Raw genomic sequence first — 21,630 nt, 5'->3', positions numbered from 1 at the left:
AACTTGTTCCGTCGCTATTTTTTTTTATATGTATTAACTTTTCACATATCACAACGATCAGATTAGTTTTTTTGTGCATTCACGTTTTCCAACATTGATTTTTACAGTTTTATTTCGCGTGTAAGCTGTTTTTTCACTTTTCCATGTTAGTATTTTTTAAAAAATTACTTCTATGTTAATATTTTAAAAAATACTGCGTTGTACTATTTCATGAAGCCACAGCTCCTGGTAACTTTTTAGCAAGCTCACTACAATATTTATTCCTATTATTTCATATTTTTGCAGCATTTTGCGCAAAAAATTTTTAAGACCAAATAGGTCTTACGTCACATTACTTGTAGCTTTTCAATTTCGATTTCGATTATATATATGTGATAAAAACAAACATAGAAGTAATGACTAGCAGAAATTGTGATGGCGTAGAAGTGTTGATCCATAATGAATAGGAAATTGAAGACGAAGGCAGATTAAATATTCATTTTTACTTCCTTGTCGAAGTAAAAGGGAAGTATGGTAATCGTGAAAAATTTTGGTATTCTATTTCCACTCAAATATCAATTTTGACCGCTATCCAATGCAATTTAATGATGTTTTTGCGTGAACTCCACAAGTAAGGACAGAATAAAGGACTCTTTTTAACCAAAAAAATTATAAAACTCATTTAAAACAAATTCTAAGGAGAATTTTTTGTGGCTTCTGTGCGTACGTACGTATGTACGTTTCGCATAACTCAAAAACGAGCAGCCTCAGAACGTTCAAATTTTGTATCTAGAACTATAAAATGTAGATGTGCACCTCGTTTTTTGGTTGCAATCGGCCGCACTAAAAAGCATACGGTCAAAAATCATTAATCCGGAATGATCTATAATCCGGACCTCAAAGCTACAAGCTTTCTGCGCATGCATCAACACATAATGCATTGACGCATGCGTGTAATACCTTTATGCATGCGCATATGCGTGTACACATGTGCATAATACTTTTACGCATGCACGTTTAATGTATAACAGACAGTATAAGCACAGCTAAAATTATCTAATTATCTATTTCAGTTAATGTTGTAGATTGCGTTGTTCCTTAATCTTCGAATTGGATCCGGTTTATTATTTTTTGCAGACTGTTAGAGCAATTTTATAAAAGTAAGTTGGAACTTTCGATTATGTCAAATAGAATTTCCGATGCTGGAGCTCCCAAAGGATCTAGAAAACGAAAGTATGTTTCGATGTCCATCAAATAAAAAACGAATTGCTGCAAAAAATGGATAAATGCATATCCTTTGTTTCTCTAACCATTCCGAAATCTATTTATCAATTTCACGCTGCGCTGCGCGCGGGGGGGGGGGGGCATCATGGCTCGCAATGAACTGGAAGTTGATCTGTCAGCACTATCCTTATCTTCAGGGCAGATGTTTTTATTTTATTCGGCTTATAATTCCTTACTAAATGTAGTATTTCATCTTGATGTAGTCCTTTGATATGATTTAAATAAAATTCCTTGTCATTATAAATATCACGAATACAAATCAAATAGTTTTCTGGTTGCAATTTTCTAATTTCGACTATGCGTAATGTATGCTTTACGCATGCGCATGTTGAAAGAAATGTTTAATAAAGTAAACAAATAAATATTAAGGTTTTATTTTGTAAATTTTGATATCCTTTAGATCATAATTGCTCTTTATTTCATAAATTACAGTTTCATATTTTTAATTTTATAATTTCTGCATGCAGTCTTACCAAATTTAAACTGATGATCTATAATCAAGAAAAATCGATACTCCAGAATTGCCGAAGTCCCGACCAGTCTGAATAAAGACTTTTGACTACATAAATAACGTATATATGTATCCACTCTGTTACTCGGCTCAGGTTATTTAGTCTTATATGTTTGCAAATTGTGCATTTTTTGCTTTAAAAATGATTGAATTATGTTGTTCTTATCTTCTGGTTAAGGGTTTTATGCCTTTAGTAAAACTGCATGCAATATATCTGTGGAGTTATCAAGAATTTAAAAGTTGTTTAAGTGCAGCTAAGCCTAATGAATTTTGCGATGGCAGACATGTTTATTTACATTTCAAACTTGGCAAAATAGCGGATTTGTTGCCAATCTAGAGAAACTAAGCTTCGCAACAACAAAGATAATGCTTTCTTTTATTATTGCGAATTAAATCATGCTTAATCCATTCTGGAATTTATTCGAGGAAATAAGGGTTTCAGATTTACTTCGTAATTTTTAATATAGATATTTTGAGTTTTTATGTATTTTTGCCTTGTCGGGAAGTGAGAACTGAATTAATTGAATGAGAAATACTGAATTGTCTGTGAAAAACTTTCTTTTTTGTTTGCTTATTTTATTTTATGCATCATTTTAGATTTATTATCGTATTTGAATAGAACATGTGGCAATGATTAGATAATTCTTCAAAGATATAAATTTATATGCATTCTGAGTTATAATATGGATGAAATGTAACACTGTTAAGTGAAGCTAGCATCAGAGTGTCGCTATGGTAAACAAATATAGTGAATTTTAAAAAGTGCATTTATTCTATTGTGGTTTATGCACTATCGACGATGTAGATTTAATTCAAAATAATAAGTTTAAATGAAATGCAAGAAAAAATGTGTATAATTTAATATTCCGTGCAAGGAAGTCATGTGGTGTACACATCAGATTTTTTATTTTAGCAAACATGTTGCGGCCACAAACAAGTTGGCAAATTAATGGTGCTTATTCCAAAAAGTTCACATTTTACATAAATTTGCTGTAAGATAGAAGGAGCAGAGAGACTGCAGTCCAACTAGGCCAAAGCGTAGAAAGCAAGTGTTATTGGCTGCTTGAGTTTTACAGGGTTGCCACTCAAACAGGAGAATGAAATTCCCTGACTTTTCCAGGTTTTCCAGGTGCGTTTCAAGAAAATTTTAGTCTATCCGCGTAATGTACGTTGGCTACGCTAAGAGGTAAATTATGGTATTACTTGTATTGTGTAGCAAATTCACTTAATTATTCAATAAATCCCAGAGGACATTTATTCTTAATTATTCTTGGTATACTTAGTTTGATAATTTTGTTTACTTTTCCACTTAAGAAACTTAATAAAATTTAAGATATATACATTGGATAACAAATTAATGTTTGATTTAATTATTATTCATGATCATCACCAGTTCAACACGAGGCTAATCCGGTCCTTATAAATCACAACGCAATGCTAAATAGTTAGGTTAGATTTTAGGTAAATTTAATTTGTGTGAGGTATGTTCTTAAAAAGCACCTTAACACTTGAAAACACAAATATAATTATAATAGTTGTTGTTTTCTCCATTGAAGATTGAGATTAGAATCTTCCCAATCTGGAATAAAATAAGGCTTTTTTTGCAGACATTCTGCAGCTAAACGAAAGAAAGAAATCTATTTTAATAAATTGAGGTATTTTATATTTAGTTTGCAGCATACATAAGAAAAAAATATGTGCATTAAATTTCGTGATGGTATGTCATCATGCTGCTAGAATTAATTTCAAGATTATGCCAGAGAAAATTTCCTGAAATTTAGAAATATCATTTACTAATAATTAATAAATTTAGAGGGAAGAAGCGTCATTAAATTATACGAATAACATAAAAATAAAGATAATTACTTAAAAATTGAATTAGAATAATCAACGATATTTTAGCGAATATAGTTATATTATATGGTTAGCCTAGATGACAGATTACTATTTTTTATTTTACTGCAAAATGGCAAGGTATTTATTAAAAAGAAAAGTTTAAAAAGATTTTGCGGTAAAATTCTAGTATACGGTAAGGCTTTGGCACGATTTTGAAAATTGTCGCCAAGACCAAAATGACCCGTTTACTGCGCATCATCATGTCGCCAAATCCATACATGGAGATTATTTTAACCAATAAACGTCTAAGCAAAGATTCTCTAATTCTTTGGTCTATGTAAAGAAGAAAATTTTCCATACAAGTAAAATGCTATTACGCCGCTAGAATGTGGAGGGAAAATTTGCCAAGGGATTTGGCGACGGAACCTGGCGGCCAGAATTTCCCTCTCCGCGATGTGTACAGGAAATTGAGAAACACGTGTTAAGAAGAAACGTTCTTTGACAAAAAGAAAGCTACGAAAATCCGTTTTTAAATTATTGCGAAAAATCCAAGAAGAAACGTTTTATCAAAGAACGTTTCTTCTTGGATTTTTCGCAATAATTTTAAAAACGGATTTTCGTAGTTTCGCCCCCCCCCCCCTGAAAATTACTAACCTATGAATTAATTTACTTGCACCAAAAAATATTTTCTTTTAATTTAGAGTTTAACTACTTGCGCTAAGACTAAACTTCACGGTTGCGGTGCCGTGCGCTACAATATAGCAAGCGGTAAAGTGTCTCATTTACGCCGCTCCGCATCTGCGAGTGCAATCCAGAGCTGTAACTCGAGAAATAAACAATCTCGTTGTTAGGTGACGTGTGCACCATGTTATTTTCATTTTTGCGATAAATGCTTATCGACGTGGTGTTCCCGTCGCTCGCAGTTTGAAACAAAAACATCTCGTTTTTGTTTCAAACTGCGTGCGTGCGAAAAACTCGACGTGCGTGCCACGTCTTTTTAGCGCAAGTGGTTAAAGAAATTTTTAAGGATATTCATTTAATGAACTCTTGATAACGTGACCTTCGAACTTCGACACCGGTCTCCAGCTTTGGCGGCAGATATATCATGCATGCACAGCTGTTTCCCTCTATGATGGAACGGTGCCACGTCTGTTGCAGAGAGGTTTTTCCTTCTTTACAATACATATTCTTTGATTCTAACCTCCATGGCACCATATACTAAGATTAAACCCATTTTGTTTTATACGAGAACAGGTACTTTCTTTAGTTCATGCACTGCACATGCGATTCTCGAGAATACTGGAAACCAAACCATTGTGGGAAACTTGCTTTGCCTTTCTAAAAGGCAATCAAATCGGAGCTGTGAAAATTGGCTCTATGCCAGCAGACACTCACGTGATAGGCAATTCGCCAAAAAAGTTATCTCTTCCGATGTCGGCGCAAAAATCGCTTTTTTTGGCGGGATCATTGTATGAACTTCCCTGACTTTTCCAGATTTTGACAAAAATACTTAAATTCCCTGACTTTTTTGGTCAATTTTCGAATTCCCTGACTTTTCCCGGTTTTCCAGGTAGTGTGGCAACCCTGGTTTTAGTTGCATTGAATTATGCAAGGGTCATTATGACATGGATTAATCTAGAAATGATGCAGTACAAAAAGAGGTTACTATTTTTAGAATTGAGTAGGGAAATTTACGTTGCTAATTTAGTCTTCTATGGAGTCTTTTTTTTTTTTTTTTTCCCTTACAAATATATTTTCCTTTAGCATAAAAAAAAAGATTTTATTGATTATATTTTCATTGTATTGCATTTTGCATGTTTCAGACAGCAATATTAAATATAAAAGTTACAATAAAAAAGAGAAATATAAAACAATTAATACTAATATCATAAAATTTCAAGTGGATTTATTAACTTTATTTATTTATTTATATAGATGCAAAGAGGTCAAGGGGTAAAAACGATGAACGCTGACTGCTAGATTCAATTCAATTTTTCGGGAACTAACTGGCTGCATGTGTAACATGAATACCAACCAATTTTCCTTTTCCAATTTCCTCCAGAAAGCCCCTTCTCCCTTGGGCAGACAGACAGACTTCTGTGCTTTGGTCGTAATCCAAATATTCCGACTTTTATTTATATATGCATATAAAGACAAGAACTGTCATAGGCATATAGATAACCTGTCAAAATATAGATCCTGTTATGCAGGTCACTTCTGCAGGAATTTAACTAGTATTTTTATTACACAAATGTTATTAAAATAGCATTTCTCATTATTACTTCACCATGGTGATGATAATATCATTCTTATATAAAAAAAAGGCTTATGCTGAAAAGTAATTCAGTGTCTCAGTAAAATATGAAATAAGATAAAATTCGATAATATAGATAAAACTAGACAGTATAGATGAATTGTATCGTATGATTATGCAAAATTATGCTAGCCCTGTTTGCCTATGTGGGAAAATAACATTGTTACAGACTATATTTATTATTATTTATTTATAATGTACTTCATTAAGCACTATACTGAAAGGGAGGGACCTTCATGAGGATGTTTTACGGAAACTGTCTCGTATCCATGTTACAAACGGGGAAAACCTCATAAATGCCCATGCAGCCAGCCCATTCGACCAAATTTCTGAATTAAATATCATTCACATTTTCTAAAAGTATACTTACGTGGGGAAATTTTGCCTGAAGGAAAAACAGCAAGCTCTAAAAATACTAAAGCATCTCGAACAGAAACAGGAACATCATTAGACACATCACTTTCAGCTGTCTGTGATAAGTCAACATAATAAACATTATTTCTTTCTTCATAAACCTGGAAAGAGGGTGGGGCAAATGATAAAAACATTAAGATATTCCTGTGCATATGAAGGAATGAGCTTTTAACAAGCAATTTCTTACCTGCATTGTTACAGGGCGACTGGCAACAAATTTAGTAAATGTTGTAATGGCTTCAATGGTCCAAGCTGCCTAAAAACAAATTTAATAAAATTAATTTATTTATTTACCCTCTTCATAACAGTTTGAGTTACATAAAATAGTAAAGATTTATAATTACTCTTTAAAATATAATAATTACTTTTAATTTTACTCTCAGTAAAATATGAAATAAGATAAAATTCCATAATATAGATAAAACTAGACAGTATAGATGAATGGTCCAAGCTGCCTAAAAACAAATTTAATAAAATAAATTTATTTATTTACCCTCTTCATAACAGTTTGAGCTACATAAAATAGTAAAGATTTATAATTACTCTTTAAAATATAATAATTACTTTTACTTTGTTTATAAATGTTTACTTACATCATTAATTGGTTTTATATCTACGAGGCTACATTCTTTAGCCATACCTGGCAAATTTAGAAAACGAGTTTGTATGTTCCGGAAGCTGGAATAGAAATTTCATTTAAATAACATTTTCAAATAAAATTTCATTCAAATAACATCAAGAGGGGAAATCAGTCCAAGACAGACAAAAACACATTATTAAAATAATAACAATAATGCATAAGTTCCTTCAGCAAATAAACCATTTTACAACAAAATATCAAATAACATATAATTTCAAATAAAAAACATTAACCTATAACATCAAATGTACTATTAATGTAATTCATTTTCATATAATTTCCTTTCTGCTGTACATGCTTGTTATATTTAATGGTACTTTGTACCTCTATTTTATTTTGTCATTATTAAGAGGACGATGGACATTCAAATACTTTTTTAAAAAATTATTCTTATAGAGAAATGAAATTTTGCATACATGTATATTTTGTCATATATATATACATGTATATATATATAAGGATTGTTCAAATGAAAGAGCCATTGCTGTAATAACTCCACCATTTGAAGAGAAAGACCTACAGAGGGCGCTGAGTGCTGGGATTGCATGGGATATCGTCAGGTCCCACCAGATGTGTGTGTGATAGCGTCAGAGCACATTAAGAGGCATTGTTCGCATCATGGATGCCTCCAAACAATGTCACCGCGCAGACGTGCAATTTTTAACAGCGAGACATGCAAGTGCTTTGAAATCTATCATCGAATTCAAACTGTGTATGGCATGGAGTGCACGAAACGCTGATCAGTATTCCGATGGTGAAGGGATTTTCGTAGTGGAAGAAGCAGTACTGATGACAGGCAAAACCCTGATCAAGCGCATGTGGTGATCACCCAGGAAACATTATTGCAGGCACACTTCCTATGCTCATAGACATTTCCTCCATTATTTCTCAAGTGATGATTCGTCGATTCATTTTCACGAGATAGTCCACATCTGCAACTGCTTCCTGGGTTATCACCATATGCACTTGACCAGGTTGCGGCCTGTCGTCAGTACTGCTTCATCCACTACGAAAATCCTTAAGCCAACGGAATACTAATCTGTGTTTCATACATTCCATGCCATACACAGTTTGCATTCAACAATAGATTTCAGAAGCACCCACATTTCCCACTCTTAAAAATTGCACAACAACGCATTGACACCGTTTGGAGGCATTCATGATGCGAATAATGCCTCTTAACGTGCTCTGACACTATCACACACGCATCTGGTAAGATCTGACGATATCCCATGCAGTCCCAGCACTCAGTGCCCTCTATAGGTGCATGCACAATCATATTTCTCTTCAAATAGCAGAGTTATTACAGCAATGCTACTTTCATTTGAACAACCCTTATACAATGCCCTCCAAAAGTTATGGAACAGCAAGTTTTTCAGAGCTCACCATTACAAAAATCTCAGTAACGTTTAAATTCACAGTTCATATGCATGATAGTAACAAAGTTTATGAAAATATGCGCAAAAACAATAGTTACCACTTTTTAGCTATATGATGAATGAATAGTTGAAGAAAAAATGCAAAAAATTGTTAATTTTGTTCATGAGTGTTAATCTCAGTTGTTATTACATTTCGTAGATAATATCCAGGAGAAGTCGTTTGCCCAATTCTTTGAGGTGGCAAGCGATCGGATGGATGGAAATGGTTATGTCACAAGCTGATGCTGCTAGACATCTTAATGTCTCTCGTAGTGCAATCCATTAACTATAGAATCAGTTTGAATCTGAGGATTCTGTGTCTAGAAGACATGTTCCACACAGACTTAGAGTTACAACACCTGTGGAAGACTGTTATTTAGCTCTTTCAGCCTGAAGAAGGAGTAATATTACTGTGCCTCAGCTCATGGCAGATAATTTAGTGGCAACAGGAACAAGAATCTTAGCTACTATAGTGTGCAGACACTTGCACAATACAGGTCCGTATGGAAGATGACCAGTTGTTTTGTTCTCTTGACCCGAGGACACAGAGGCAACCGTTTATGTTAGGCAAGAGGCATGTCTCCTGAATCAATCAACAATGGACGTCTGTTCTCTTCATCAACGACTCTAGGTTAACATTGGAGAGTGATTCAGTTGCCAGCTGATTTGGAGGCTACAGCGCACCACAACCAATCACACATTGTGGAAAGACACAGTTACAGAGGTGATGGAATAAGGGTTTGGGCTGGGATCTCTCTTGATGGTCACACTGACATGCACGTATTCCATGGAGTAACTTTGACCGGTGTGAGATATCGAGATAGATCTTTGATCAGTATGCCTGTCCATATGCTGCTGCTATTGGTCCTGGATGTCTTCTGATGGACAACAATGCATGACCGCTGTTGCTGAAGAATATCTTGATTGTCACTACGTGGAGTGGGTGGAATGGCCAGCTCAATCCACAGACCTGAATCCGATAGAGCATCTTTGGAACTACCTTGGGAGACAGGTTTCTGCTTTAAATCCTCTTCCAAGGTCACTAGATGAGCTTGAACAAGTATTAATCCACGTCTGGCCGTTGCTTCCCATTTCACTCACCGACAACTTAATTGACAGCATGGAATGTTATTACTGCCAATGTATTGTAGCTAAGGGTGGACACATTCCTTGTTAGAACCCATTTTTGTAATGTGACCACCCCATTTCTCCTCAAAAAACTGTGATATACTGTTTTCCAAAAATGGATTTCTCTGCCAAGAGAGCAATTTTTTGTTGTAATTCATAATTGTGTTATACTTTACAAACGTTCTATGTTGCATTCATTACAGAACTGTTTAGTGAACATGTCCTGTAAATTCCTTGTTTCTATATGGCTTCATTCTCAAATTAGACACAAAAAACATGCTGTTCTTTAACTTTTGGAAGGCAGTCTATATCAAATACCTTTGAAAAAAATTTCTGGTTGATTGCAATTTTAATTTTTTTTCTAAAATTCTTCAATTTTCAATGGTTTTTCAAAATTCTAAATGGTATATGTATATATATTCTATGTTCTTTGTTCTTGTTTTTATGCTGTAACTTTTCATAATCTGCCATTGGAAATAAAAAAAAAAAGTAAGAGTAATGAAAACTTTAAAAAAAAAAAAAAAAAAAAGGTTTTCATTACTCTTACTTTTTTTTATTTCCAATGGCAGATTATGAAAAGTTACAGCATAAAAACAAGAACAAAGAACATAGAATACAGCAACACAATATAAAAAAAGCTGTAACAGAGTCCATTAATCTTACATATGTCTTGCCTCCCAGTAATGCTCAGCGAGAAAAGTCTCGCGAAGAACAGGACAGTGGAGTAGACGTGCAGCATCCATCACCTCTCCAGAGTTGCACAGAGTGCATATCGAAGAAGGAACAATTTCGAATTGAAGGAGACAATATCGTAGGCAATCATGCCCAGTGGCAAGGAGAAATTCAGCGGCCGCTCTACACCTTGGGCCATTACACAAATCCGTGATAGCATTCTTCTAAGACTTATGAATACACGATGGAAGAGATCTTCTTGAGCACGTACTTTGAAAGATCTTTTTATAAGATCCCTAACAGTATGGAAAGGCAAAGGACGAGAAATATGCTGCATGATTAAAGCATCCTTTTTTGCCAGGAAGTTGGCTTTCTCCTTACCTGGAACCCCACAGTGGGCAGGAATCCACTAGAGGACAATAGTTTTCTCAAGTGATGCCTGGTTTTTTAGATAATGTCGACAATCCAATATGTCCTGTGGTATGGGAGTTTTCACCTGAAATAATAGCCAACAGAGCAGCTCGGGAATCACTGAGGGTAACAGCTCTTGTGAATTGTTCTAAGTGGCATGGCAGCTGGTACAGAGCTGTGCAAATCGCAGCAATTTCACCGTGAAACGCCACACAGGGATGTAGAAGGAGAGAATTTCGGAGAGAACTCCGGCACCTGCATTACAACCAACAGACAGGAGGGATCCATCAGTAAAGATCTGAAGCCACTCTTGATTCAGGGTAAAAAAATGTTTAATACTTCGATAGCAAGGGCTCTCAAAATAGAGGGATCCGTATTACTTTTTGACCCAGGTCAAGATTAATCCAGAAAGATTTCAAATTTATTGGATTTCATAACAAGTAATTCTGGTTCATTCATTAAATCAAGTGAATTTTTTAACTGAAAAACTTCCTGGAGAAATACCATCTGGGTCTTAAAGAGTTCTAGTCAGATCTTGATTGACTTCATTCCAGAGTGAAAGACATCCAGGAACTCTAATGATCTTTTCCCAGAGAATTAAGGCCTTCTCTTGAATTAGGGTTCTTAAGGGTTTATTGCCAGTTAACATAAACGTGGCATCAATCGACCTGGTCTTTATGGCTCCAGATAAAATACATAAGAACTGATTTTGGAATTTTTCTATATTATAAACTACATTTTCCCCGGCCACAACAAGTGGATCACAGCAATAAGTCAGAATGGGGAGGATAAACGAATGATAAGTTTGGAGCAGGGTTTGTCTAGAGCAACCCCACCTTGCCCCAGCAAGGCATTTAAGGACATTGAGTCTCTTAGTAGCACGGGTAGACAAGTCATCTACATGTGGCTTTCATGTTAGTTTGTGGTCAAATATCACACCCAAATATTTTAATTTATTGCACAAGGGGATTTGGGTACCCTTATACGTCAGCTGAAGATTCAAAGATTGGTGCATAAGTGAGAAAGTCAGGCAGTATGATTTATTTAAGTTCACCTCCATATTATTAGTATCACACCAAACTTCCAAAGCATTCAAGGCAGCAGAGAGTTTAGTCTCTATGTTTGTCCTGCACTTTCTTGTTTAGAAACTGTTCCGAAACCCAAATCATCAGCATATAAGAGGCGCTTGATGCCAAAAGTCTCTAGCATTTTAGAAATCAAATCATTAATATAAATGTTAAAAAGGGAGCATCTATTAACAGCTCCCTGCGGGAGACCTGCTTTTAAGATCTTAGATTTTGATAGAGCGTTGTTGTACCTGACTCTGAAAGAGCGCTGGAACAGGAAGCCTCTAATCCAATCAAAATGATTTGCTCTAATGCATAGCCCTGACAGTTTCAGTAGAAGGCACTACCGCCTTACTTTATCGTAGGCAGACTTGAAGTCAATAAAAACTGATGTCAGGACCTGTCTGTTATCCAGGGCGTTCTTGACACGTTGACTCAGGAGGATAACATGTTGGTGGTTAGTAGATCTGGAGCTACTAAACTCTGCCTGCTTCTCGGCATGAAGTCCGCAAGTTTCTAAGTAATAATTAAGTCTTCTCACAATCATTTTCTTCATAGCCTTCCCCGTAATACTAGTAAGCAATACTGATCTATAGTTACGGAAACTACCACGGTCTTTGTCTTTCTTATGTATGGGAATAATGATAGAAGTCCGGCATTCAGCTGAAACAATACCAGTGTTCCAAATTAAATTGAAAAAGATTCAAGCAGTTTTAAATGCTTTAGGATCAAGATGGGAGAGAAACTCAGAATGGATTCCATCTTCACTAGGTGATTTACCACAAGGAAGGCTTCTTAGAGTAATTCGTATCAAGGAATGGGTGCTTCAAAAATTTAATCAGTAGAAGATTCAAATTCCGACTGCAAAATTGTAGTTTTTTTGCTTAACTCCGGACGAATGTATTTTTGCATAAGTGTTTTTGTTATTAGCTCTAAATATATTACTCTTATTTTATTTTTATTAAAAAGTATGTTACAAACAAAACTTAGCATTAAGTTGTGATTTGCATAACATGTTGCATAACATGAATAATATTTTCTTTTACAATTACAGGTGGACAAAATTTTGCATTTTCATTACTTTAATACACTTGAATTTGTCTTTTACTGTCTTTATGAATTAGATTCTAAAATGCATACTAAGTTTTGTTACATATATAAACAGGAATCTAAATTATAAGTTATATCCATTTTGAACAAAAATCAGCTCACATGGAGCATTTTGAAAATGTAATAATCATGAAAATTTCATTTTCAGAAAAACCCATTTTAAGAATATTTTTACATTTACCTTTAATACTTAGTTTTCGGTAATGCATATTTTTATTGAACATCTAATATTTTCATGTTATTTTATTTATGCATAATTTTTATTAATATTTAATATAATGGTAGGATGATGGTCACTTTTTGGTTTGTTATTAATTTAATGTAATGGTCAGTATGATTTTACAAATTTTCTCAAACACCTTGGGAAATTCAACTAAATAGTTAATTTTAAACTTCAAATCACTCTTAAGAAACCTTCAGCACCATAAGTTTCCTCTTCCTTATTTACATTTTAATTATGTTTAGCTACTTCACAAAGTTTTTTGGTAATTCACTTTTTCCCCTTTCCTTATATCCACTTTCTTCGCTTTGGCTTATGTGATGTTTATCTTACCTCTGTGCAATATACTGAATGTGAATTTATTTATTCCTGTTGAATACTCGAAGCATTTAAGCATTCAAAATTAAAGCCACTACTCAGTGTAATAAGAGACATTTCAATAATAAGTTGTAATAACAGACATTTCAATAATAAATTGTAATAACAGATATTTTTATACATTTGTTATAATGCACAAAGGTTAGAAATGTTGAATTCAGAATGTATAGTCACATTCTGCAAATCAGGTCAATTTTAACTGAACAGTCAAATTCTTTCTGAAACTACATCTAATGAATAACTGCAGCATTCATCCCATTTCGCATGACCACATACTACTGCTCATCAAAATATAAAACTATTTTTCATACACATTTTGACTAAAATTCGGTGGGGGTGGAATAGTTTCTTTAGCTTAGTTGCACTAACATTGCAGTTATAACTGATATTGATGTTCAAAGTTCATTACTAGTTATGTCCTCTGATGAAGTCTCATTCGCAATGTCAGTAATTTTTTTCTGATATATCAATGTCCATAGAAGACCAACTACTATGAAAGTTTTTCATACAGGCACAAATGTTTTTTGGGGCTCTTATATGGAATTAGACTTCCAATAACATTTACTGATAGAAAGCATTATTGATAATACTGATAACATTTTATCAAAGTGCCTTAACGTCGATAAAATGTTATCAGTATTATCAACAATGCTTGCTGATAAAACACATAAATAATTCACAAGATGATTGATAAAACACATTCACGAGAAAACTGTTACCAAAATAAAACAAATTCACATATAAAATATTATGAACAGTGCTTTTTAGCCCTGAGAAAGGCTTTTTTGTAAGATACACAAAGATAAACTGAAGAAAGAAATGACAAATATATAAAAATTAAAAAGTGACACTTAAAAATGTAAATAAACATGCAGAAAGAAATTAGGGTTACAACTAAGAAGAAAGTTTGCAAATGATAAAAAATATTAAGTTTAGAAATTAAAGTATTATAAAATAATATTTCTGAGATGCTGCTCAGACAGTATAGTGATTTGGGGAGACTGACTGCTATACCGAAGGGCCCAGGTTCGAATCCCAGAGAAGACATGTATGTAAAATTGTCCTTCCCTTCAATACGAGGTAACAGTGGCCACGTATTAGGTGACTCCGCAATAAAATGCCTACCACTTCTGACCTAGTAAAGCCAATGTCGTTATAGGCAAGTGCCCGCCATTGGGGGAAAAAAATTCTGAGATATTGTATGAATGTTGTCATTTGACATTTAAATTACCCTTTAAATATCATCAAAAATATAAACAAATATATAAAGATGCTTATAACTTTTTTAAATAATTTTAGGCACAAGCAGTTTTTTACGGACGATACAATTAAAACCATAGAGTATTGTTATCAAATACTTTTCTCTAGTTTTTGACCCATTTTCGCTATTTTCATCGTCTACTGTCTACTGTTCACTTAGCGAATCAAATAGAAAATTCATTCAAAATAATAATTACACATTTTGTTCATGAAAAGTAAGAATATAAAATTTCAGAATTAAAAAAAGGGGTAGAATAATGCTGCCTGATTACTTACTTTGATAATGGTACAGTTTCTTTATTTCCATAATCAATATATAAAACTTCTATTAGTGGTTCCTTTTTCTTAAGTTTCTTTGCATCTGAAGATGCCACTCCTTCACCTGTATTTTGAGTTTCCTTTGGTTCTAATATTACAGTTACTCTTCCACGATACCATTTTTTATCTTGACTAAACTGAACAAGATATACATCACCTAAAAAGAAATTTTAAAAAATTACTATTTTTTAAATCAATTATAATTACTGCTTTTCAGTACATCATAGTTAAAAACTTTAAAATTCATAAAACATTTTTCTTGTAAGATATTGGTAGATAAAAATACATTGACTAAATAAAAGCACAAATTTAACACAAATTTCTATAAAATTTCAGTTTATTAAAAAAAAATTATAATATTTCATTGAAAGCTTCTTGATTATGCATACTTCAATCATTTATACAAATACTCACAAATATAATGCTTACTATTCATGTTCAAGTAAAAGAAATGCTTGCTAAATGTAACACAAATGATTTATACTAAAATTTTAGTCTTTTGTAAACATTACAAAACTAATTTTGGTATATACATATTTTTCTGTTGATTATTTTTAACAAATAAAAACTGTCATAAAAAATGTGATTTAGATCTAATAATGTATAAGGATGATGTCACAACACAATCATAAGATCTTTACCCCTTTCAGTAAACCTAAATTCTTGAGAAGACAGTTTAATTTTTGAGAAAAAACGATATCAGTTAATTGCTTGAAAAAGGATATAAATTAACATGTCTTTTTCCATCACTTAAAAAAAATATTAAAATTTGAGACCAGCCTTCTACAGAATAGCATGCAGTGGAGTATTTCAAAGTTATAGAATTCTGGTTATTGGCTGCATTAATGGCACAATATGCGACCTTGTTTGAAAATGGATTAACAATGGCAGTGCAACACGAAAAAATATGACAAGTGATTTAAATTTCCATATGCTATATCTGTCATTTGTCTATGTTGATTATCTAACTAAAGAATGGTCTGTTTCTTCAAATTTGCACCAAAATGACTGGTAAAGATTCCAAATTTAACCCAAATTTCACAGTCGATAAGGAAACGTGCAAGTACCTAAATTTTCTGCCTTCATGTTCAAAATTCAGAATGATGGCAATTTTTCCCTATCCAATTTTAACCTATAAAAAATATTTTACATGTAAATCATATTGAACTAAATATTAATTCAAAATGGGAATAAACATTAGTCATCAAAATAACAAATTTTAAAAAGAAAAACTTTTAAGGCAATTTATCTCCTATGTAGAACACTTTTACTAAAAACAAATTGCATCTATAGCAGCAATATAGCACATCATTTGAGCATATCAGCAGAAGATTATCATTTGCTCGAAAGCTATAGAATCCAACAAAAGAATTTAAAGGAATTTTCAGAAAGAAATAATAGTCCAAAAATGCCAGCAACATTTTAATGAATTTAGGTGTTCTCTGGATAAAAAAATAATATGAATCATTCTGCAGATTAAACCCAAATTTGACCTTAAACAAAATAAGGCTAGTCTCTGTTTTCTGAAAAGTGAGACTTGCTGCATTGTGCTTTTTGGGTTTGTTCAGTTAACAGGATAACATTCACAAGATTTCAGGTATGCAAACAGTGGTTTCTCAATCATGTACATGCAATATGCTTGGACACTGATTTTTGTGTCACATACAAAATTTGTTCCAAAATCTGCCTGTATCGACCAAGCTTTTCACAAAATATGCTGAACTATATGATAATCCAAAACTAATGTGTTGATACACATTTTATCCTGTTAGAAGTACTGCCAGATGTAGATTGAGAAATAGCTTTTAATGATATATGCTGAGGTATGTGACCATCTATACAGTCAAAAGTCGTTAATTCGGACACCCATAATACAGAATGATCTATAATCCGGACCTCAAAGCTAAAAACTTTCTGCGCATGGGCGTTTACGCGTGCGAGTACGACCTTTACGGCTGCGAATATACATGTGTGCATGCGCATAATACGTTTACGCATGCGCGTTTAATGTATGACGGACGGTATAAGCAAAAATTATCTAATTATCTATTTCAGTTAATGTTGCAGATTGTGTTGTTTAATTTTCGAATTGGATTCGGCTTATTATTTTTTGCAGACTGTTAGAGCAATTTTATAAAAGCAAGCTTGAACTTCCGATTATGTCAAATAGAATTTCCGATATATTTTTACTAATATGTAAAGGATCTACAAAGCGAAAGTATGTTTCGAAGTCCATTAAACAGAAAGTGAAATTGCTGCAAAAAATGGATAAAGGCATATCCTTTGATTATCTAATCATTCCGAAATATGTTTATCAATTTCACGCTGCTCTGCGGGGGAAGGGAAACGACACGGCGCGCAATGAATTGGAAGTTGATCTGTCAGCACTATCCTAATCTTCAGGGCAGATGTTTTTATTTTATTTAATCATTCTTTACTAAATGTAGTTTTTCATCTCGATGTACTCGGTCTTTGATATGATTTAAGTCAAGTTCCTCGTCATTATAATTCGCTTCCGATATTGAAGAAAGTGACTCAGAGTTTATTGAAAACAAAAAAATTTCGATTGACAAATTAGTCGGTATTCTCGACACAGCAATTATAGGACTTAAACAGCGGAACTTTGTAACTAAAGAAGAAATTATGTCTGCTTAATAGAATTAAAGAGAAAGTATTATCACATGAAACGAAGCAAATTAAACAACTTACATTGATAGAAATGTTTCATAAAGTAAACCAATAAATATTTAGCTTTTTCTTTTTGTAAATTTGGATACCCTTTAGATCATAATTGCTCTATATTTCATAAATTACGGTTTCATATTTTTAATTTTATAATTTCTGCATGCCATCTTACCAGATTTAAACTGAGGATCTATAACCCAGACAAATCGATAATCCGGAATCGTCAAAGTCCCGACGAGTCCGGATTAACGACTTTTGACTGTATTAATGTTTCAGCACACATTTTATCATGCTACAAGCACTGTCAGACTCTGTAAATAGTAATCCGAGAGATATGTAGTTTCGAGGCTACAATTTATTGCTTTGGTCAGGCAGAAACATAGGTCTGAAGTTGATAGATGATTTTGACCTGAAAAAGAATACCATTTATTATGAATTTACTAAACTGTACTATTCATTTGGTATATAAAATTTCTGAACCTCCGAAAATCAAAATTGCTTTTTTGACTCCCAAACTGTTATCTCTCTTTTTTACAATCTATTGCATTCCTTATGATATATGTGGTGCTCCTCATACTAGGAATGGTCTGACTAGATAACTTATGTCTTTGTACTTTCACATCATATTCTTTAGAAAATAGTAGTAATGCCCAGAGTAAATCCTTTTATGTGTGATTAACATTTGTCTGTGATTCCCAATTATCTCTAATTTCTGAGCATGAGAACATAAAACTATGTGACATTAAAGAATATATATATATATTGCTAGCAGTTTCAGATCATCAAATATGTTGTATTGTCAGGTGCTCAATAAGTCCGAAATGCACCATGACAAATACCTGATGCTACTGTTGAATTAGAACAGAAAAAAATTTACATCAAATTCTTTTTCCCTTAACCTCATTATTTCGAGCAAATAAACAAATTAGGAGGAGGTGAATCAGCTTTTTGCATTACATTCTGAATGCTGCAAAATAAATTCCTACAAATATGTTTTGAATATACATCAAATTAATTTTTTAATACTTTTTTGGAAGAAAAAAAATTAAAATAATAAAAATTAATTAGATGGGGCATTTCACAGCAATAAAAAAGAGGCACATTTTCTTTCTTTATGCAAAAGCAGCAGCACAGTAACAAAACAGATAGGAATTAAATAAAGGAATACTTTATTAATGATACAAAGTACACAATTAAATGTTTTTAACAAGTATTTATGCATATTTTCTAGAAAAATTTTTATTATGCTAACAGTTAATATGAGCAAAATACTAATTTTCAAAGCATATTCTTCAATTATATTTTATTCAAAATGATTTTTTTGTTCTTCATAATCACTAAAAGAACATTACATATGTACCTTTATTGGAACTACAAATAATTTAAATGTTTATGAAAAACTAAAGTTTCTAAATAACACCAAAATATATGCTCATAAAACTGCAACATAATACATAAAAATCAATATTTACTGATTTTGCAGTTAATTTAAAGTTGTCATCCCATGTAATTTCACCCAAATTTCATTGGCATAAAAAATATATGAATAAAAAATAAAAAAAAATCTGAAAACTTTACTTTAAAACTAACTTTCCTTTTCTTTGAGATGATGTTCTATAAATCATTTACCTATTAGATCTTAAATACTTCTAAATAGAATTTTTTAAAAGAAGTATTAATGCTTCCTTAGTAAATAACATTTAACACTTTTTTTATTGAAGACATGTGGCTTTTTATTACTCAGTACTTAACTATTTATTTCCAAGTAGTGTAACTGCTATAATTTCATATCACACAGAAAACCCTAAGTCATGCAAGCAACATTAAGTGAAATAGAAAATCATGCCTTAACAAAAACTACTAACTTAAACTTACGTTAAAATAAGAATTAGCAATGTATTTTGACAAATAAATTCTAGTCTTTATAAATTTGTTTACTTATTTTTGACATCAGCAGTAAAAAGTCTATTAGATTGAATTCAACATTTTCTTCCATATTTCTTTGCATTATATTTCAACTTAGTAAACTGCATTTGAATTTCAGAAGTTAACATTTCAAATTTTCTTTCCTGCATTTTCCAATTTACAAATGAAGAATGGAACATAATAACAATTCAAATCAGATTCCTATGCACTTCCAGGAAGACACAATGTTGCAAGATTTCATTTTGGTATCACTGAGAGAAACTCAAATCATCAGCACTGCAGGTTCATTGTTATTAATATTCTACCAATACCTGAAACACTTCAAACATGCATTCTCCCCTGCCTCCAAGAACTGTGTTAATAAAGCATCAGCTTTCCAGCATAAAAATCTTTCTACTAAACCTTCAGTGTACAGCTGAAATGAAACTGAAGTCTCAGTGGCTGCTGCAAACTCTAAACAAGCTCTTGGAAATAAACCAATCTTATAAACCAGTTCTTCTTCTTCTATAATCTCATTTTGGTTATTCCTAATATCAGTTTCAGGTGTGGTGTGGTGTATTTAATTATGGCAAAGCACACTAGGGCTATCTGCCTAAGGGGAGAGATGCCTTCGTGGAGGACTTTCTATGGGAAACTGGCTCGTATACATGTTACACATGGGAAAAACCACGAAAACACCCATGCAGCAAGCCCGTTAACGGGATTCGAACCTTGGACTGAACTACCAGTGTTCAGTGACTTTACCGCTCGGCCACTGGTGGGCCCAATATCAGTTTCAGAATCTTTAAATTATTTCCAGACAGCTCAAACTATCTGCCTTGAAACAGGTGACCATCTTGCCACTTGTGTTACTGTCTGTGCTGCTTCTAAATGACCAATAGAAGATTTTGATTTTAGTGATTCTTTCAAATGATACTTTTGGTGCTACACAAAAAAAAAAAAGTTCTGATTGACAAACAACTATATTCAAACACTGAACTTCAGAAATTTGCCAAGAAATGTCCTGTGAGAAAAATACTTGCCATTCTTAAGATAACTTGTCATTATTTAAGTTTTAGAAACAGACTGAACAAATTGGATTAGATAGTGATAACTAGGTTTTCTTTTTCTTCATTACATGGGAAAAAAAACCATATTGATTGGATATGTGAAAATAATTTTGACACCAAGTGTAGTTGTGATCATTCTAGAAAAAGCTAAGTCCAAAGAATTTTTTGATTAGAATACATTAAAAGTTTGAAAAGCTAAATCTTAATATTTACTAATTTTTTAACATTTCTTTTACAACTGCAAATCCATTTTTCACTAGTTGATACAAAGATAGTTTAATAAAATTTAATCATCATTTTAAAATTTTTAATCTGTTATTAAAACTTTTTCTATCACCTTTTAATTTTTATCATCTAATAATAAATACTAAAATTAGTACAAAGTCTTAATAAATACTAAAATTAGCACAAATTCTCAATAAATTATGCAAGACAGATTTTTAATAAGATATTGCAAACAACACATTTAATCAGAAAATGAAAAACTTCTGCACTATTAAGACATTTTATTTGAAAAACTCAGTTCCAACATGATGCAGAAACTGTTTTAAAATTTAAAGACAAAAATTTAAAAAAACGTTTCTCTAAACCTTTGGCACACTCTGATATTTGCAGACTATAAAAATATTTTTTAATGAATTTAATAAGCATTATTTTATAAATATACCTTTTTCCACTGCAACCGGTTTATGCTTCTTGGGTTCTGCAAATCGACAGAATTTATCTATAGCTAATGAAAGAGCTCTTAATTTTTTCATATCAGAACACTTCTGTACCCAGAAACTAGAAGGACTTTTGATATGAGAAACTACAACATTTTCTGGTTGCACTAGCAATGGAGGAAAAGAAAGAAGTTAAATTTATAATAAGATTCTTCAAATTCTTCAACAAAAAATAATTACACAATAAGTTAGATTAATCAAACTTATTCTTCATAAATTAAATAAGTGATATAACTTCATAAAAATAAAATTTCTTAAAGACAGAAAAACAAGCTACTTACCACTGTA

The 21,630-nt window shown here is 32.5% G+C and overlaps 1 protein-coding gene across 1 annotated transcript in view; it reads right to left on the bottom strand.

Moving 5' to 3' along the window:
- The window catches only part of qin (tudor domain-containing protein qin), a 255,808-nt gene that overhangs the window by 143,360 nt on the left and 90,818 nt on the right, over window positions 1–21,630 (bottom strand). The window contains exons 16-20 of the mRNA XM_035358504.2: window positions 21,288–21,449; window positions 14,919–15,117; window positions 6,932–7,016; window positions 6,526–6,594; window positions 6,295–6,439 (exon numbers count right to left, since the gene is read on the bottom strand). Coding sequence (XP_035214395.1) covers window positions 6,295–6,439; window positions 6,526–6,594; window positions 6,932–7,016; window positions 14,919–15,117; window positions 21,288–21,449 — 660 coding nt within the window. The remainder of the gene's footprint in view (window positions 1–6,294; window positions 6,440–6,525; window positions 6,595–6,931; window positions 7,017–14,918; window positions 15,118–21,287; window positions 21,450–21,630) is intronic.

Source organism: Stegodyphus dumicola, chromosome 7, assembly GCF_044657685.1.
Source record: "Stegodyphus dumicola isolate Sdum_Otavi_A_Nest chromosome 7, ASM4465768v1".
Classification (NCBI taxonomy): domain Eukaryota; kingdom Metazoa; phylum Arthropoda; class Arachnida; order Araneae; family Eresidae; genus Stegodyphus; species Stegodyphus dumicola.
The sequence above is the reverse complement of the archived record's forward strand: the minus strand, read 5'-3'. Positions and strand labels throughout refer to the sequence as shown.